We start from the raw sequence: 20,478 nt of genomic DNA, 5'->3' as shown, positions 1-20,478 counted from the left end.
ACTCCTCAACAATAGTTATAGATCAACTGGATATCTGTTTGGAAAAATTGAACATCTATTCTTACTTCACATCATACCCAAAAATTAACTCAAAAGAAGGTCAATGGCCTATGTGTAAACCTAAAATCATAAAACTTCTAGAAGAAAAACTTTGCAACCGTGGATTAAACAAGATTTCCTAGATGAGACACCAAAACCACAAACCATAAAAGAAAAGATAGAAAATTGGACTTGATAAAAGTGTAAAACTTTTGTTTTTATAAGGCGCCATTAAGAAAGTGAAAAGGCAAGCCACAGACTGGGAGAAAACATTCACAACATTTATCAAAGGACTTGTACTTATAAACAACTCTTACAATTCCATATGAAGACCAATCACCCAGTTTTTTAAATGGACTATTTGAGCGGACAACTAACCGAAGATATATAGAGATGGCCAATAAGCACATGAAAAGATACTCACCATCATTAGTTATTAGGGAAATTCAACTTAAAACCACAATGAGTTACCATTATACATCCACTGGAGTGGCTGAAATGAAAAAGACTGAGCATGTCAAACAATAGCAAGGATGTGGAGTAAACAAAACTCTCCTACCTTCCTGGTAGGAATGTAAAATGGTACAATCAGTTTGGAATATATTTTTGTAATTTCTTAAAAAGTTAAAAACATACCTGCCCCAAGACTAAGACATTCTACTCCTGCACATTTAACCAAAAGAAACAAAGACGTCTTTTCCCACAAAGACCAGTACGTGAATGTTCTTGACAGCTTTTTTTTTTTTATAATAGCCCCAAACTGGAAATAACCCAAATGTCCATCAACAAGTAAATAGGATAAACAAACTGTCATGTATCTACCAAAGGAATACAACCCGGCAATAAAAAAGGAATGATCTATTGAGGCATAAAATAGCATGGAAGAATCCAAAAATCATTATGTGAAATGAAAAATTCAGGCAAAAAAAAAGAGTACACTACATACAAAGTAATCATTAGTGACAGAAAGCAAATCAGTGGTTGCCTGGGGAAAGGTGTGGAGGGAGAGACGGGTTAGAAAACGTATAGAGGCAACTTCTGAGAATGATGGAAATGTTTGTTGCATTGATTGTAGTGGTTACATGGGTGTATACATATGTCAAAACTGTTCAAATTGTGCAGTTCGGATATGTGCGTTGTACTGGACTTCAACTGCATCTCAATAAACTTGTACCAAAAACAAGAGGGGGGAGGGAAAATCCAACTTATTGACAAAGGCAACAAGTAGTTAGTTCATTGCTTCCAGCCATATGGTGAACTGAATAACCTAATCATCTCACTGCAAAACAGAAATGATTGATAAATTATTAACAAATATCCTGTGTATTAACTTCACTAAGAAGAAAGACACCCAAGTTTAGTCTACTCTGAAAGAGTTGGGAGAGAGGTTGCTGGTGCCTTAAGCAAGGGGCTTTGGTTTAGACAGGCGCTCAGGGACAGGAAGTTGGCTTGGATTTCGGACTGAGACTTCCTCATAATCCTGAAAGCAATGAAGGGCTACACACTCAGTAAAAGGTTGGTCCAGGAAAACATTCTACTTGCTAGCCCAGGATGAAAATAAGGAAGCTCTTCTGCCTTGGAAAAGGTCTTCTCTGAGAACATGCCTATCCTCATGTGGGCTCAGGGTTTGAATACATACTACCTCCACAGTCAGGTAAACCAAAGTAAAGAAATTAATCTAAAAGGTAGCCCAGGGGGCGCCTGGCCAGCTCAGTGGAAAAAGCATGTGACTCTTGATCTCAGGGTTGTGAATTCAAGCTCCACACTGAGTGTAGAGATTACTAAAAATAAATAAATAAACTTAAAAAATTTTTTTTAAATTAAAAAAATAAAATGTGGCCCAGGCTGAAAATGTCCCTGAAGCACCTGATGGGAAAGAAACACAAAACTTCCGTGTATGGTAAAATCTTGAATCAAGCCTCACAGGATGCACCCAATAATACCCCACTGGAAGTGAGCTCACAATACAAAATAACAAAATACACTAGAAACATAGAAAGGCAGTGTGCGTGCAAAGGTATAGCACTCGGGTTAACACTTTTGTTGCTAAAAAGTAGAATTTTTCTAAGCAGAGCAAACAAGTAGGCCATAAAATCTCGTGCCTTTTTTCCTCAGTGAGGACACACTTAGAACCCCATTAAAAAGAATTAGGAAATATATCTACTATACAGGTCCATGAAATGAAGGAAGCAAGTTACAGAATAATATATAATACATATAGCTTGAGACTTCGTTTTGAAGAAAAAATATAAAGATTATATATTTCTATGTGCATATAAGACAATATGGAAATATATACACCAAACTTGCTGGAGTAGGATTTGAGGAGGATTAACAGACAATTTAAACACCTGTGCTTTGTTCAGATATCATTTTTTCTCTTTTGAAAATGAGCATTTGTAATTTATTTCAATAAAGGAAAATAAAGAGATTTTTGTGTGTGACAACAATGGCAACTATTTTTGTCACTGAAACAGACAAAACCCAATTTTCCAAGCGCAGTGCAACTGCTGGGTACAGAGAAGTCAAGCAGGAGATAGAGGAGGACAAACCCGGGGTTCTTTGAAAATCCTGTTTTTCACGCTTTTCTTCGTTTGGCGTTCTGTCACCTAAAATGTAATTATCCAGAGGCTGGTTTTCAGAAAGCGTCTCCTTCCGAGAATAATGCTCATTGAGAACAACTTGGAAATGATTCAAGAACTGACTGCAGGTCACAGTTGCCTTACGCGATAAACTTTACAGCCTCCCCCCAAAGAGATGGGATCACAGCATTAGAAAAGATGGTGAGATCATCTCCTTGTTTGTGCTTGGCTTAAATTTAATCAGGTAGTCAAAGAAATTCTAGTCTAAGCAGAATGATTGGTTGCATATAAAAATATATGAATACTAAAAGACTAACAACATTTTGAAGAATTGAGTTGTCTAAGCTGTCTTGCTAAAAAAAAAATGTCTTGTTTAAAAAAAAGATATCTTACCTTTATAAGCCATGGAGAATCACTTGCTATGTTCCAAAGTTAAAAACCTTCTTAGAGATAAAAGGCATATAAAATATTTCCAAGACAAATTTAAAAATCGAATAGTTAAGGAATTTTGGTCACATTAAAATTTAGTATCTGACATAATTCTAAACATAAGAATAAAAATAAAATCTAGGAGTCCATTGTAATATTCAAAAAAGAAAAAGGGAATGTTATAGAATGTTAGCTAATAAAGCTAGAGGGAAAGCTCTCTAGAAAACCATCATTTGGAATCCCTAAGGCAACAACTGATTCAGGCAAGGATCAGCAGTGTCAGCTAAATCCATCAAGTGGAAGGTTGTGAAGAATATCCATATAATATGGAAGAATCACCCACAAATACTAACCACTTGCAAAGAGGAAAAACACCTTTATAATGGAGAAATCTCTGCTCACCAACTTAATCAAGGGAATCACTCTTGAATTCAGTAATAGTACAGCAACCTGATATTGTTTCCCACTATGAAGCAATGAAAACACACAAGACCACTAGTGAAATCCTCTTGCCAAGAATGTTTAACCTGAATCCAATCAAGCCTTACTGGGTTCATGGGAAACAGAGGGACTAGATGTTAAAAGACAGCATCAGGAAACACCCAAATCCAGAATGTGGGCCCTTCTGCAAGACAACTGTCCTGACTTTAATAGCCCAATGTCATTTTTAAGAAAAGAGGGGAGACTATTCTAGGCTAAAAAGACTAGAGATCTAAAACCAAATGCAATATACTGACTGAATCCTCGCTGGGACAAAAGGGAGGAAGCTGCTGTTAAAAAATTCTGAAACAAATTGGAAAATTTGCATAGAGATTAAATATTCGATGATATTAAGAATTATTATCAGTTTTCCTTGTGTGATCATGATGTTGTAGTTATATACAAAAGAGTCTCCTTATTCTTAGGAAATACATGCTTAAGTTTTTAGATGAAATATCACAATGCCTGAAATTTACTTTAAAATAATGCAGTAGCATGGTGGAAGGAGGATTGCCAAAATCTGTCTTTGATCTTTAAAATCAGCAATATGGTTTAACCTAATATATACAGAGTTAAAGCAGTATAGCAAAACGTTAGCAACTGCTGAATTGCTACACAGGTGTTCACTGTGCTATCATTTCCACTTCTCCATGTTGGAAATTTTTTTCTACTAAAAAGTTGGGGGATGGGTGAAATTCTCAAAAATTATCTTCCTTAGAAAACATCTACCAAATTTACTTCAAATTTTGAAGAAGTATCTTAACTGTTTTTTTTTTTTAATGGGTATTTATTTTTATGGAGAGAGTGAGAACAGGGGAGCGGGACAGAGGGAGAGAAGAGAAAGAGAGGGAGAGGGGGAGAGGGGGAGAGGGGGAGAGAGGGAGAGAGAGAGAGAATGAGAATCCCAATTAGGCTCCACAATCAGCTCAGAGCCCAATGCACTTGATCTCAGGACCAGGAGATCACCACCTGAGCCAGTCAGTTAAGCCACCCTGGCGCCCCTACCTTAACTATTCTAAAGAAGTGGTTTGCTTTCCCTCATTTATTTACTCACCATTCATTCGAAGACTACACCTAAAACCTGCTTTAATTATTGCAAATATTCTAATGCTAGAATAGAAACAGAAATACCAAAATCATCAGCACAAGATTTAGATGCGTAACTGGTTTTATACCCAAATAACAAACTTAACAGCAGTAAAACAAATTGTTTATTACAGCATAAAATGCGTTATATTAAATTTACACAATGATATATAAAAACACATACTGTTTATATCAAACAGTAATTTAACATCAATAGAAATATAAAAAACACTTGCTACTCATGCACAAAACATGCATATATTGGTATAAAAAAACAGCTTTACACAATACTGTTTACCAAAAAAAAAATTTTTTTTTAAAAAGCCCTTCCAGACAGGGTCAGTGGTCCAATCTGGACTGGATTGCACTAATATGTTCAGGCCAATGTTCAGGTGGCACAGTGTTCAGTGAGCAATTCTGGGCTTGGAGTCGCACTCAAAGGTTATGTCATTAGAAGTGAATTTTTCTGTACCCAAGGACCAAAATGTTATCCCAAAGGCAAGACCTTCCAGGAAGAAATGGCTGGATCTGCTGCAACTCAGAGAGGAGGAGGAAGGCATCAAAATGTTGGCTAATCGGCCCTAAAAGGGTAACTGTAACCAGGGCCTAGGCACCAAGTGTGGCAAAAGTTTTAGGGAATCCTTTTAAGGTTATTACCAGCCTCCCTTACCCAGGTCACCAGCTCTGGATCTAGGGTCTGGTCTTCGAGTTCTGAGTCCAGTTAACCAAACAGTTCTGGGAAGAAAACAGAATGGGGATACAGCTGAGAAAGGGAGACGGTATAAAAAATTCCGGAAAACAATGACTGTCCGACGTACCTACTTCACACACTTGTATGCGATGCCTCTCAACCGGAAAACTCTCGTGGAGACGCTGCCCTAAAGACCCAAGAAGCAAATGTATGTCCTAAATTCCATCCACCTGACCTTCAGGTCAAAAGTAATCTGAATCTCATCGCAGTAAGACTTGAGCATCGAAACCTGCGCCTTCACCGATGCTCAGAGTATTTCAAATAAAAATCACCTGCTACCACAAAACTCGTTCACTATCACCACCAGCAAAACTCAGTATTTACTCCTAACCAGCAAAACATTCTTTACCTTCCATCAAAGGCACTAGTGTCCCTACATGATGAAGACGAGACATAATTTACCTCAACAAAAGGAAAAGCATTCCAGGGAACTGTCACACAGAAAAAGAAGCCGCCACCTTGCTCCTGGGTGACTAGACAACAGCCCATCCTCCCCCCCCCCCCCCCCAATGATGTCCCTCAAACGGTCGTCATCAGTTTCAGGGAGCCGGACCGAAAGCGGAGGATCTTCTTCTTGAGGTTATGGGAAGCCTTGATTTTGACAAAGGTTTTCGTGGGGTTGCCGTGGAGGTCTGGGCCTGCGACCGCCTGGATGGGGAGAGTCTGCACGAACTGGGACCAGATGAGGCCCCCGCTCTCCTCGGAGTCACTGGAGCTCGTGCTGTCGCCCGCGAACTCCCCCTCGCTCACGCTGGACTCGCTGTCCCCGAAGCAGTTGGTGGTGTAGTTGCTGCGCTCGTCCTCGCTGGTGTCCAGCACGGTGGAGTGGAAGAGCGACTCGCACTCGGCCGAGTACTCCGAGTCGCTGGCCACGTACGCGTAGGGGCTGGCGTAGGGCAGCGGCACGGCGGCGGGGTACAGCCCCACGTGCTCGCGCCGGCCGCGCCGCGACCGCCGCAGGGCCTCTTCCAGGGACACCTCCGCGGCCGAGCGCCAGCGCCGCGAGTCGGTTCGCTTGTGCTTGGGCTTGGCCACCAGCGCCTCCCGGCCGTGGCCGTGCGCCCTGGCCGCGCCCGCCCTGTGGCCCCCAGGCAGCGGCCGGCTGGGGAGGCCCGCCTCGGGCTGGCCGCCCCCGCCCCTCCTGCCCCGCGACGAGGCCTTCCTGAGCTTCTTATTTGTATCCACGTCGTCGGGGAACCGGCACTTCTTGCCGGCCGCGCGGCTCTTCTCCCTCACGGCGGGCAGCGCGCCGTCCGGCCCGTGGAGGGCCTGGGCCCGGTGCTTCGGGCCGCAGCCCCGCGGCCCGGCCGCCGTCCGGACGCCGCGATGGGGCCGGCCGCCGGGCTGCGGGCCCGGGCCCGACTGCGCCTTCACGGGGGGCGCTTCCTCCAGGCTCTGCGAAGAGGAGCCCTCGCTCTTGAAATCCAGCGCGGGCCGCTCCTCCACCGCGAAAGCCGCGGCCAGCAGCGCCGCGGGGGCGACAGGGGGCGCTGCCGGAGGGGCGGGCGGCAGGCCGCCTTTCTGGGGCACCTTTTTCAGCGGCTGCCCAGCTTTGTTCTCCTGCGGCGGGGCCGGGCCCCTCCCAGGGCTCTCCTTCGGAGAGGCAGCGAGGACCTGAATGCTGTCTCTGGGGGAGTCCCCCGACACGGCGGCGGGCCCCCGAGCGTGTTCCTGCGAAGCTGGCTTGGCATTCTTGGGCACATGCTTACTTGGAAGTTCAGCGGCAGCGCCCTCCGGCGGGGACAACCTCTTGCCTTCCAGTGGTTCTGCCTTTGAGTCTTTGGACCACTGCTTCGGCGGGGAGAACGTCCCACTGTCCAAAGAAGGGACTCCGCCAGGGGGCAAAAGCACCTGTTTAGGATTCTTAAGGTTCCCGCTGTTGCCCTGTAAGACGCCCCCGGTCACTCTGACACAAACGCTCCCGTTCCTCAGAAGCCCCTTCGTGGGGTCAGCGTTCACACTGGTTCTTGGTTTGTTGGTCCTTACGGGGTGTGTTTTTTTCTGGACCAGGCTCAGAATGTAGCCGTCCATTTTCTTACTGGACGAAGGATGGGGAGCAGACCACAAACTGCTTGGAGATGGTAAGGAAGTGGCCATCTTGATGGCGTCCGGCTCAGATCCATCACAGATGTCACCGGCATGGTTACCAAGCCTCTCCTCTTCCCTCAGAGGGTTGCCCGTCAGGCAAAGGAGAAACATGGGGCTCTGCACGGCCACGGCGTGAAGCGGGCTGGGATAGCGATACACATCGTTCCCGTTTTTAGACACCAGATCACACTGGTACTTGGGATGCACATCTGCAATGACACCAAGGGAATTAAATTGTGATGTAGAGGGGGAACGGCCAACCGCCCCTGAGGCCTGGTCTTCGCAGCGGCCTTCTTTGTATTCCAGCCGTCCTATGAGATCTGAAAAACATTTAAAGGATACACTCTGAAGAACTGAATCGGTCAGCACCAGCTTGACTCAGGCCAATTTCTACGAAAACACACTCACGGGGGGGGGGAGAGAGAATGCTAAAGAGTCAACAACTATTCCTACAAGCTGTTCTAGTTCTGTTTTTTGGCTTTTGTTTTTTTTTTTAATGTTTGTTTATTTTTGAGAGACAGAGAGAGAGAGCGGGGGAGGGGCAGAGAGAAAGGGAGACAGAATCCGAAACAGGTTCCAAGCTCCAGGCTGTCAGCACAGAGCCCAACGCGGGGTTCCAAGTCACGAACCATGACATCATGACCTGAGCCAAAGTCAGAGGCTTAACTGACTGAGCCACCCAGGCGCCCCTTTTTTAAAAAGAATTTTTTTAATGTTTATTTATTTTTGAGAGAGAGAGAGAGAGAGAGAGCAAGCTGCTCTACAGCCCATACTACTGGATGAGGGAAACAAATATTTAACAAAGATATTTGTAACAAGATATGATACATCCTCTGAGGGAAAAATATTCAGCCATTAAAACTCCTTTCAAACTATTGAATAATATGTGGATATGCTTTAAAGGTTAGTGAAAAGCATGATATAATGCCAGACTATGATTACGATTTTAGCCAGACTATATATGTGAAGAAAGTCTGAGATGAAGCACCCCAAGATGCCAATAGCACTGCAGTATAGTGAGAAAGCAAGTGAGATTTACTTTCTTCTTCATTTTCTATTTTCTAAATTTTCAGTAAGTATGCACTGCATTTATAACTAGGAAAAAAAAAACGCTTATTTTTTGAGTCATTCTTTCTCTGGGCCCTCTGTGTTCTATTCTTGTTTTCCTTTTGAAATACTACAGATAGGGGCGCCTGGGTGGCGCAGTCGGTTAAGCGTCCGACTTCAGCCAGGTCACGATCTCGCGGTCTGTGAGTTCGAGCCCCACGTCAGGCTCTGGGCTGATGGCTCAGAGACTGGAGCCTGTTTCCGATTCTGTGTCTCCCTCTCTCTCTGCCCCTCCCCCGTTCATGCTCTGTCTCTCTCTGTCCCAAAAATAAATAAACGTTGAAAAAAAAAAATTAAAAAAAAAAAAAGAAATACTGCAGATAAACTGTACTTTCTCTGAGCTTTCTCCTCATATTTTTTTTTTTTTAGGCTCAATTCTTAATGACATGTTCGAGTATAACTGTCAGTTGAAAGGTCAAAGAAACCGATCAAATTTCACTGGAGAGTAACCAAACGTAAATAATTATCACTTTATATTTTTAAGAATGACACTAAAAAATAAGGCAATATTTTTTAATTTTTTTTTTTTACATTTATTTATTTTTGAGACACAGAGAGACAGCACAAGTGGGAAGGTGCAGAGAGAGAAGGAGACAGAATCTGAAGCAGGCTCCAGGCTCTGAGCTGTCAGAACAGAGCCCAACGCGGGGCTCGAACTCACAAACTATGAGATCATGACCTGAGCCGAAGTTGGACACTCAACCAACCGAGCCACCCAGGCGCCCCAATAAGGCAATATTTTTAACTGGGAAGGAATTCTTGATAACGGTTTTAAGAGATTGAGCTGTTGTATTAATGAATAAATTTTCACATCTCAAAAATGTAAATGCCAAAATACAATGAACTCAAGCTTTCTTGCTGAATTAAATGATTTTGATATCTTTCCTTGGTGACTGTTGTAAATATCAAATCCCTTTAATGAACTTAGAGAAAATCAAAGTTTTTATCACTACTTAAGATATCCTGTATTATATTTATTCACTCAAATATTGAAAACTTACTATGTGCCGGATTCTATGTAAATTATTTAAGTTAAGAGAAAGCTCCATGACCTTCGATGATAATTAGAAGTCCTGGGGAAAAATACAGTCTGGATCCAGTAATGATACGATTCATTTGTAAAGCAAAGATTATTATAATATAAAATGTGCTGTGTCCCTACCCCCCACCTCCACTCCCAATAGCTTATGGCAACAAGGAGAAGAACCCTTTCTAGCTAATATCGTTGCTCATCTTTCCTCCTCTACTACCATATACTTGCCCTACTTAAAGCATTGCCCTACATTTACCCACACTTTACTATTCTGTCCCTTTTCCCAACTTACAGTTAAGGAACAAGACTGACATCTCAGTCTCCAAGGCCCAGTACAACTGTCTCAATTATGTGAAGATGTGGCATTTGGGAGATCAGGAGTCTGTCTTCAAAGAAAACCTATACCAAACGCCTTTAGTGGGTTTTAAAGTTTCCCTCTGAAACCAGATCTGCAGAGTGAAGGGGAGCAATTACCAATGAACTTGAGGCCTAGACACTCTAGATAACACAGATGTGTGCTTCCCCAAATGATTGCTGCTGACAGCACAGTGTACAAACTCAAAGACACCAGCCACTTAGCAGCCTCAGTTGTTTGGCGTTATGTTTGCATTGCTTGGATCTCAAAAGTTCAGCCTTACGCCCAAGTGGAGAACACAGACAAACCAAGAGTGCAGTGACTTGTGCTATAGCACCTACAGCTCTCCATCTCCTCTCTGCTCTTCTGAGGAATCACAGTAAAGCAAAACTAAGAAAGGAGTCCCAAGTTTCAGCAACAATTCTGCCATTCAGAAAATGAGGAGCCCCTGGAGAACTGTTTTATAAAACCAAATTCCTCCTCTGTTCAATGAGAAGGTTGAACACAGAAATTTCTGAATTCCTAGTGTGGTGGGAAAACATGGACCTGACAACTGGTCCTGAGCTTGAGTCCTGCCTCTGCCACTCGCTAGTATATTAACCTTAAACAATGAACCTGTTAATTAACCTAACTAGACCTCATTTTTCTGACATACAAACGGCAGCTAACAAGACTTGCACACCCTGCAGAACTACTGGGAGGATTCAAAGGAGATAAATATATGCAGAGCATACGTGTTTGACACATAGTGGAAATGCAGAAACTTCCAATACCGACAATAGCATGACTCTCTCCTGAGGTCACTCCAAGGATAGCCCAAAGTGGAAACAATGGCACACGGCCTACGGGAATCTCATCCCACCCACCTCCTAAAAGAAAAGACAAGCTGCCATCACGCAAGACATTCTGGAGAATGTGGAGGGACCACTGCTCCCTGAAGTGCCAAGCAGCCTGACAGACATATTTAACTTACTGTAAGCTTTAGCTTTAAATGATTATAAAAAAAGAGATCCAAAGTGGCTTTCCAAAGAAATACAAACAAGTCAAACTCACAGCAAAGGCTCACAAACAGAGCTCAAGACCTGTAATATTGGGACAGGATTTCTAAAGAGAAGCTGTCTTGCTACCAGCACAATATAAAGCTATGTCATGAAACGTAGCAAGTTGATGAACTTCTCTGACCTTTTGTTTTTCTGTCAGTAGAAGGGGTTAAAGCTAGATAACCGTTAAGGGCCTTTCACCTTTTCCAGCTAAAAATGTCTATCAATTCTAAAAAGTCTTACCTGCAGATTTGGGGCAACCATCTGAGATAGTCAAGGTTGCCTCCAAGGGGCTGCAAAAGCAGGTGCTGGAATGACAACTGGATAAACACTCACTGAAGACCGAGTTAGAGGAATTGGAAAGGGATCCTGAAGCCCCATCACTCAGCTCATAAAACCCTACAAATAAAAACACCATTTGGAATTAAGATCATGTCAAGCAATAGCATACATTTGTGTTTAAAAGGAAAAGGGTTAATCATCTAGAAAAGGTAGGAAGGGGACACTTTGGTGGGGTGGGGAGCGATTCTGGTTCACTGGATTTAGTGTGAATTTCAAGTTTTATTTCAAGTAATCCTTAGGAAAAGGCAAAGAGCCCATATCTATGGATACATTTCAAAGCTACTCTCACCCTCAAACTGACCTGCCTTTTTGACCCCACCTTTAAAGATGTGCAAGGAAAGAGACTTAGATCTGTCAAAGCCCCAACTTTATCATGAATGTTTCAGAAAGAATAATTTGAAGAAAAAAATCTATTTAAGGAGCCAAATGGCTTAAAAGAAGAAGAAAAAGAAGAAGAAAAAAAAAAAAACTTTTGAAGTGGTCTCAGGAAGTTGAAGTGTGACTAATTTTCTAGCCCAGTTCTGACTTTCTCAAGTTTCAAAGGAGGACTGCTCTTCCAGAAATTTGAATAGAAGCTTTTATTTTTAAACTCAGGAGACTCCAGTCAGATCAATCTCATTATTAAAAATTTGGTCATCTGGTTTTATTTCCCTCTCATACAACTGAATGGCAGACTGCTTTTTTTTTTTTTTTATTCTCTCTGCACTAGAAACAAACTCCATTGCCTTTTGCAGGTCTGGGAAAGTTAAACAGTGGAATGAAGTAGAACTCAAGTGCAGAGTTCTGTCCTAGTGTCACACACTCACCTGAGCTGGGCCGACTGTCTGTCTCCAGGTGCTCTTCAGATGTCTTTTCTACATCCAGTCTCAGGTCACTTATCTGCTTGTCAAGTTCTTGCAACTGATTCAACAAACCAGCATCTCTTCTCCTCAAACAATTCTGATTGGGGGGGGGGGGGGGGCAGAAATGAACACATTTAGGTGACAAAGAATCAGAAAGTCTGCTCTAAGTACTCAAATTGCCATTTGGAAAGTTCACTAAATCTTCCAAAACCAAAATTTTTACTGGATGACCTGGAATTAAAAAAACAAAAAAAAACAAAAAAAAAAAAACACAAAAAACAAAACAAAACAAAAAAAACTTCAAGAATATGTCCTATGTTTCATTTCACTTTCTCACATTTTGCGGTGCTATAAAGTTTCTTCATAAAAACAGGACTTGCTTTTTGTTTCAACTTACACAAACTCACTTTGTATAGGTTAAGGATAAGAAAACACAACGAGATTCTTTTAAATCCTCTATGTACACCCAATTTCTTGCAAAACAGTGCTTCACAGCAGACTCTTTAATTTGAAGTCAGAGTGTAACAGATTCCCTACAATACACTATACCCTTACTTAGGTGAGATTTTCTGGCCAAATGTCCTGCAGAGTTTTGTCTTCTATTAGTTGCTTTGTGGGGTTTAATCAGTCTTAGGGCCTTTGAAAGTGAGAAACGAATACTAATAGCCAGTGCCAAGTATAGTGTGAGCTAGCAAAATCCAAAACCCTCAAGGGAAGGTCCATCAAGATTTGAACTCAACTCAGGTTTCCAAAGATGACAGATCTGTAGTGCTAACTCACACTGCCACCTAGTGCTTCCTATTGCTGGAAAAGCAAAAGGACCAAAAAGGCATCTGGTTCAAATCGCGAATGCCAAGTCTACACATGAAAATAGTACCACAAACACTGACTGGACTGAAATTCTCCTGACGCGCTGCCTCGCTCCCCTCCAGGGGACAAGAGGAATGTGCCACTCACAATCTTGAGATTCGTGAAGACAAAAAGGGGCTATTGTAAAAGACAATGCAGAAAAATGTCAATGACAAGGCATCACCAGCAAGAATGGAGTCAAACCAATGTTACATGCACATCTGGTCGGCGACCAAAGAAAAGGTAAAATGCCAAATAGGGATTGTACAAAGCAGGATACATCCTTGAAAAACAGATGTAACAGGAGTATCCATTCCTCCTGTCCGTCCTTTGATTTAAAAAGCTTGTAGACAAAAACCTTATATGCCTTTTTACTACAATGAGTTTCTTCAGGAGAAATGAACCAAAGTAAAAGTACTGTGATGCTGAGAGACAGAGAGGGAGAGACTGGAGAGAGAGAAATTATCTGAAAAGACATAATACAAGAAACCCTTTGACAAATAACCACACGGCATCACTATGTTCGCTGTTGTAGGAGGAGGCACATTATCTAGCATGCGTCTAGTTTCAGACAGTATCACATGGCCAAAAAAGATTTTTTTTCCCCTCTGTTTTCAAAACTACATTTTTGAGGTCACCGTAACAAAGCTGCCGCCATTATTCTGAGGCGGGGTCAAAAGCTGTTCATCAATACATTAAGCGCCAAAGTTCTTTTCCTTCCCCATTAATGAAGATGGCACAGGATGGCTGGCTGAGACGCTGACGGAAATCCAGTAAGATAAACGCTGTCTTAAGAGCAGGTTCTCTCTTCTTCCCCCTCCACCACCAGTCACATAAAATATGAGGGGACGGGGCACTTTCCCCAGCCAAATTTCTATCATTTGCATCTGTGTTAGCTGCTTCATACAAAGGGCTTCTATATGAAATTAAGCAGCAGCCCGGGCAAAAGCTGGCATGCGGGGGGGAGCCCTGGGAGTGGCAGGGCGCCCTACGTGCGCTTCCGCGTAATCGTAAAATTCTGCATTGGACAGTTAACCTCGCCACAAGCCCCCTCCTCGGCTTTTGTCCCTTCTCGGCGGGAGGACACGAAGCGAAGACCTCCAAAAGATAGGGTATTTTAAAGGAGGGTTTGCAAACATTCGGGGAGAGGGGCGTTGCATTCGTCGAAGTGGAGAGATTTGAAGGTTACAACCAGGCGACTCCAAGAATCCCGAAGGCAGAGCGGGAGGGGAGGGCTGCCACCCCTCCCGGCAATCCGCGCGGGGTCGCCAGCCCCTCACCTGACACAAAGCGGGGACACGCCAGGAACGCGTGGGCGACGGCGGCCCACGCGCCGCGCGCGCCCACGCAGGAATGGGGGTCCCGGAACGTGGAGCGTCTCCCCGGCCAGAGGCGCCCTCGCGCCCACCCCCAGGCCACCTGCCCGCACCCCAGTCCCCGTGCAGGGACAGCCGTGCCCCTTCCTCCAGGCACCGCTTACCAACTGCTTCCGCAGCAGCAAGATATTCTCTTCCAAGAACTTCTCCTCCAGGCGGCTGCGCTGCGCCGCCTCCCCCGGCAGCTCCCCAGCGCGGGGCGCAGCGCTCCCCGCGCCCCCGGCGCCACGCAGGGCACCCCGGACCAGCAGCTCCTGGCGCTGGCGCAGGTACTCCAGCTCCGCCAGCCCGGCCAGCGTGGCCTCCTGCCGCTCCCGGGTGCGCTGCCTCTCCGTGTCCGCCTCGCCCTTCTCCCGCCAGCGCCCCTCGGGCTCCGCCGCGCGCGGCTCGCCCCGGGCCGGCGCCTGCGGCTCCAGCTCCCTCGCCGTCCCGGCCGCACTCGGCTTCATGGCCCCCACCCCTGCAGGAGCGCCCGTCACCGCAGCCGGGCCGCCCGGGCGGAGGAGCGGGCGCTAGGGCTGCGGCCGGGGGCTCATGCCGCCCCCGAGTCGGGGCGCAGCGACGGGGCGACGGCCAGAAGCGCCCGGGACCCGCTCGCGGCCGCGGGCTGCAGCCGTCCGGGCCCGGGCGGCGCCGTCCGCTGTCGCCGCGCGTCCCTCGCCGCGGCCCCGCAGCTGATAACGCCCTGCTCGGCGCTACGTCACGCGCGGCGGCCCGGCAAACCCCCGCCTGGCGCCCGCCTCCCCGCGCCGGCCCCTCCGCTCCGAGGCCCGCTCCCCCAGGCTTCCCCCTCTCCTGTCAGGGGCGCCGCTGGCGCTCAGCGCCGGCCTCCTCCTCGCTAGGCCCTCCCCGCTCCTCCCTCTCTCCTCCCCCGCTCTTCCCGCGGGCCTCCTCGCCCCCTTTTCGGGTTTACTGCACCCAATTTTTTGCCTCGCTCCTTATTGGTTCTTTTCCCCTCGCACAAAGCAAGGGGCGAGCGCCTCGAGCCCCAGCATCCTGTTACAGTCGGCCTCGCAGGCAGGGTCGCGAAGGGACGCGGCAGTTGGGCTCCCCAGAGAACTTTCTGAAACTCGACCGAGTTGCAGCACACAATCTTAACCCTTTCCCCCCACGTCCACTGTTCACATCCACTCACACTGATTTCGCTTTCTTTCACCTTGCCGAGCAAGGTACTGAGAGTGCATTCAAAGACCATTGCTTTGGCTCCGCTTTGTAAAGACAGGCAATACCCAAAGCACAGTGCGATATCGTTCTAAAACTGCCTCAGTCTTAGTTTTGTTGCTGTTTTATCTTTTCACGAAAGGCGTGTAAAATTAGGCTGGAGGATGTCGCTGTAAAGCCAGGGGTTGCATCAACTCTTTCACAAGCCTGGGGTTTAATGTGTGTGCGCGCGCGCGCCTGCGCGCTTTGGTTTTTGTTTGGGCTTTTTATTGTTGTTATTTGCTATCTTGGGCAAACACAAGAGCTCAGACTCCGAAATCAGGCTGTCTGAATGTGAATCCTGTTCCAGCCTTGACTAGCTGTGCAAACAAGTTACTTCGCCTCTCTATGCCTCTCTTTGCCCAACCGTGAAATGGAGCTACTAACAGAACCTGCCTGTTCTAAGAATTACATTATATAAGTAATGTACATTACTGTTATAAGTAATATACATTATATAATATGTATTTGTGGGGCGGGGTGAGCGTGTGTTTTTACAACGTGGCAAGCTGGTAGATAGTAAGGATTGTATGAGTTGTGGCTTCCCCGTCCCCCCCCCCCCCACTCCAGAGAGACCTATAAACTTGCCCCCTGAAGTAGCATTTGTGGTATGGTCACCTCTGTCCCTCTTGGAACACTGGTCACAGGGAATTTCAGTGGGATAGAGAGGTCTGGAAATGCCACTAGCTGGCTTGTCTATGGAAAAGCAACGTATCTGTTCTAAAAAGCAATACATCAAAAAGCCTCATAAATTAAATACAACAAGTTACAATCTGCTGAAGTTCAGGCAAAGTGCTGTGTGAAGGAATGCATCCTCTATCATTATTTCAGACTCGAACACCGCTGCCCAGCTGCCCCTTCTACCTTGTGTGGTCTAACCCTCCCTCCAAGATCAGTTCACTTCCCTCTTCTGCACTCTGGTTAATTGTATGAATATCTGATTCTTACCAAATGCTATTTGTTTGGTTATTTATCTGAGTGTGTAGACACATATCTATGTATGTAGGGTTTTATGTGTATTTCTTCTCTCCAATTATGTTATAAAAATTGCCTGAAGGCAGAGACTGTTTTAATACCCTCTTAGTATTACCGTACTCAAAACAGTGCCTTGCAAGGATCCAACTGATGATCTCTAGAGACTCAAAAAAATGGAGGTTGATTGTAAATTGTTTCTACCTTAACATACTATCTAAATTAATAGCACCCATTTAATCTCTGCGACAAGTAGAATCAACTCAATACTTACTAAAAACAAAACAAAACAAAAATACACAAGTTCCCTTGTCACCCTCCACTGACCTCTCCATTGCTGTCCCTCACAGACATAAAAGAAACTATAACTACAACCACGATTCATAATTTACAAGGTTGTTTATCAGGTCTAAAAACAGAATTCTGTTCAAGTGTTCATCAGCATACAAAATCACTTCTATTCAGGTCACCTCTTCTTTATGCCAACTGTGTGCCAAACGCTTTTCTCGGTAACACAGGAACTAATTTTCTTCCATAACTTCAGTGAGGCGCTGAGGAATAATGACAGATCCTGCATGCCAAAGGCCACTCACCCACGTCCTCATCATTGTCTCATTCTATTAATTGCTAAGCAAGCTTCCTGCTTTCTAGCTCTGAATTAGATTCCTTTTGGCTGGGTGGAGTCGATTATTGTGGCCTGGGTTATGTCACACATCGACAACTATATTTATATAGTTGAGGGGGGAGAAAAGCTGAAACGTGTTTTACACCCTACTAATAAATCTTGCTAGAGCAGACAGACAAGTCGCTATGTCTCGGAACCTCCCCCCCATCCCACCCCCTCCCCACCAAATGCCACTTGGAGCTGGCTCATTAGTCCCAAGCAAACCATTTGCCATAACAGCTTGTACATCTCCATGAAAAAGTGTTCCCAGCAAGTTTAAGTATTAAAACTAATGTATTCAAATGGTTCCACCAGTAAAATGGTCACAAATAGGAAAAAGAGGTTATGCTTTCCAAAGTATCCATTACACATTAATAAATAATGCTGTTCATTCACATGCCAATTAAAACAAACTTGGGCCGTCAAGTGAAATTAGAAGCAAGGAGCTCAATGCTGTAGCTCTTTGTTTGTGTAGGTTGTTTTGTTTTGTTTTGTTTTTTTCTGAAAACTCCCAATGTCATCAGATTAAGTGTGACTAGCTGGGTTGCCCCTATTCTCTTCTTAACAGCCAAATTTTCTCCTCTCCAGTCTAGGCCTGGCTTTTCCTTCCTCTTTGATTCTTTGTTTTGGTGGCAGGTATTCCGGAGGCAGTTGAAGGTAATCACCCACTGCTCACAGCTCCCTTCTGCTGCCAGAAGGATCTCACTTCCTCCTACTGTTTTGATTTTTCTTTCTCTACTTTTTAAAGCAGGCGCTGGGTGCTTCTTCCTCCACGGATGCTACTTTGTTATCTCCTTTCTAGTATTGGTCAGCCCTAGTTAGTTCTTTTGCTCCCACGCCCCACCCAAGCCTCAGTTTCTCAGAAAAGCTGTTAGTCCCCAGCCTGAAAGTGTGGCACTCAAGATGGAGTGGATCTGCCACCTGGGGCACCTGGGGGGTAAGATTAAAGTTGCTAACATGGAAAAGTCTTGACTCAATAATATGTCGTAGTTGGGTAGTTTATGCTTCAACATATTTCCTGGGCACAGCCAGGAAGAGTCCCTCAGATCACACAGTCTGACCCTTTGCCCTTGGGCAGAACCCTCCCACCAGCACCCCCACCAAAGTCTCAGAATCCTTCTACAAATGCCTTCTCCACCAGGGAACATTCTACTGCAGCCGGGAAAAATAAGGAGCATCGATTGCACGTTTTGCTCTCCGGCAAAGCAACAAAATGATGCCTTGCAGCTTTTATGGCCAAACAAACACAAATGATGTAATTGGGAAAAGCTGTCTCCAAATAGGAGGGAGAAAAATAAAGGGCAATCCTTTGAGTTGGGGTGATGACCACCATTCGAGGGTCTGGGATCAAAGCTCCAGCCAGACATCAAAGCCCATTTGAGTCTAATGCCAAAAGAGCCACAGTGAATTAAACTTCATATATAAACTAATTATAGCTTGACCCCACAATCAGTCTTCAGTGAGCGCATAGGGGAAAGAAAGCAGACATTGAAACAAAGGATCAAGAAAAAGGAAAAGTTGGTAGCAAAACTGGGCAACATCATGGCCCTGACCACTTTAAAACTCTTTTGAGGGCAGGGGGGAATCAGGGAATGGTGGTGGAAAGAGCAAACTTGTGACAATGCGGGTCTTGTTTGCAAGCCCATGAAACAGCTCTTTCCACCCTCACTGACTCGTGCACAACCACACACTTCATTACTCCTGGAAGAAAAGGTTATCTGTTAACTGTTTTAGCGTCGTTATAAAGGTTCCCTGTCGCCAGGTTTCTGTTGAAGAAGCACTGGATGATTCCATGAAGTTTGAGGGTGAGTTCCTCAGGAAGCTCAGCTTCCTGATACAGCACACCCTAAGTTGCAGACTCTCACTGTGGGGGTAACGTGCATCCCCCGATGGTCTTCATCACTGATGTCTCCACCAACCTCAGACTTCAGTCCCTTAGCTCTGACATTTACAGATGGAAGTTGGTGTGTACCAAGAGTGCAAACACCCTAGAACATGGCCTTTACTAATACCGTGAAACTACTTCATTCCCAGGCAAAATTTAAAGGTGTTTCAGAGACAAGTAGTCACTTGAAACAATTCTGGTCGGTGGGTTTTGCCCTTACTCTGCTGTAGTGGGACTGGTCCCTAATTAAGTGAAATTCTCCAGCTCATGAACTCAAACTATTACACATGTAATTTGATAACCCACAGAACATTTTCAATCGTATTTATTTGTAGATGAGCATTAGTGATTTCTTCATTAAAGTAACAAAATCTAATTATAGCCTGAGTCGCTTTCATGAGAGAAAGACATTTTAAAGCAGGCGTTCCTATAAGATAAAAACAAATACATGCCATTATCATTGCCTTGCACCTCTTGAAGTAATCATTCATTTATTCAACAGATATGTATTTCTAATACATGACAGGCACTGGGGATACAGTTGTGAACAGATCAGACATAATTCCTGCCTTCATGAAGTTTATGGTCTAGGATTTTAACTGGCACTAATTAAATAATTACGTACATATATGGATGATATATATTCAAATATATACATATTTCCACATATATTTTCAAATATATGTATTTCTAAATATATTTCCAAATTTATATACAATTCCAAATTGTGAAACTACCACTGAATCAGCAAAGTAATGTTTTCAAAGCAGATATATGCTGTAATTATATCTAAAAAGTCATACTCAAGTAAAATCACACACAAAAAAATGGCATTTATAAAAAATGTTTTTTACAGGGAAAGGGGTCTTATATTTTACTTTTTATTGTCTTAAAATTTACTCCCCTAAAAGCTATACTTAAAATGTCTATAGGGAGGGCACCTGGGTAGCTTAGTTGAACGTCTGACTCTTGATTTTGGTTCAGGTCATGATCCCAGGGTCTTGGGATCAAGACTCGTATTGGGCTCATGGAGCCTGCTTAAGATTCTCTCTGGAGTGCCTGGGTGGCTCAGTCAGTTAAGCTTCCGACATCGGCTCAGGTCGTGATCTCATTGTTCATGAACTCGAGCCCCACGTCGGGCTCTGTGCAGATGGCTCAGAGCCTGGAACCTGTTCAGACTCTGTGTCTCCCTCTCTCTCTGCCCCTCCCCTGCTTGCATTCTGTCTCTTTCTCAAAAATAAAATAAAAACATTTTTAAAAAAAGATTCTCTCTCTCTTTCCCCCTGCCCTTCTCATGCTCACTCTCTCTCTCTCTAAAAAAAAAAAAGAAAAAAAAAAGTCTATAAGGAGATACTTGC

General features: G+C 44.6%; 1 protein-coding gene across 3 annotated transcripts; it reads right to left on the bottom strand.

Moving 5' to 3' along the window:
* Window positions 1–4,723: 4,723 nt before the first annotated feature.
* On the bottom strand, window positions 4,724–15,656 carry DACT1 (dishevelled binding antagonist of beta catenin 1). Of its 3 annotated transcripts, none has more exons than XM_045059980.1 (4): window positions 15,535–15,656; window positions 12,139–12,271; window positions 11,234–11,389; window positions 4,724–7,775 (listed from the first exon to the last, which is right to left on the bottom strand). In XM_045059980.1, exons 1-4 carry the CDS (start codon window positions 15,592–15,594, stop codon window positions 5,887–5,889), a joined length of 2,238 nt encoding a protein of 745 aa, XP_044915915.1. In that variant the 5' UTR covers window positions 15,595–15,656; the 3' UTR covers window positions 4,724–5,886. The 3 variants fall into 3 exon arrangements, with proteins under 3 accessions (XP_044915915.1, XP_023111499.2, XP_023111500.2); XM_023255731.2 differs by lacking the exon at window positions 15,535–15,656 and adding an exon at window positions 14,504–15,175; XM_023255732.2 differs by lacking the exon at window positions 15,535–15,656 and adding an exon at window positions 14,504–15,173 and having other exon boundaries at window positions 4,724–7,664.
* Between the last annotated feature and the right edge of the window lie 4,822 nt (window positions 15,657–20,478).

The sequence above is a fragment of the Felis catus genome, chromosome B3 (assembly GCF_018350175.1).
Source record: "Felis catus isolate Fca126 chromosome B3, F.catus_Fca126_mat1.0, whole genome shotgun sequence".
NCBI lineage: Eukaryota > Metazoa > Chordata > Mammalia > Carnivora > Felidae > Felis > Felis catus.
Note: the sequence above shows the minus strand (reverse complement) of the source record. Positions and strands in the feature narration are given on the sequence as shown.

Bases quoted from the DNA above. Each gene is read 5' to 3' on its own strand.
- DACT1 (XM_023255731.2), bottom strand. From the start codon at position 14,848: ATGAAGCCGAGTGCGGCCGGGACGGCGAGGGAGCTGGAGCCGCAGGCG. The intron at 12,272-14,503 runs GTAAGCGGTGCC...CCCCCCAATCAG, and splicing joins TGCTGCTGCGGAAGCAGTTG to AATTGTTTGAGGAGAAGAGA. The intron at 11,390-12,138 runs GTGAGTGTGTGA...TTTTATTTGTAG, and splicing joins AGACAGTCGGCCCAGCTCAG to GGTTTTATGAGCTGAGTGAT.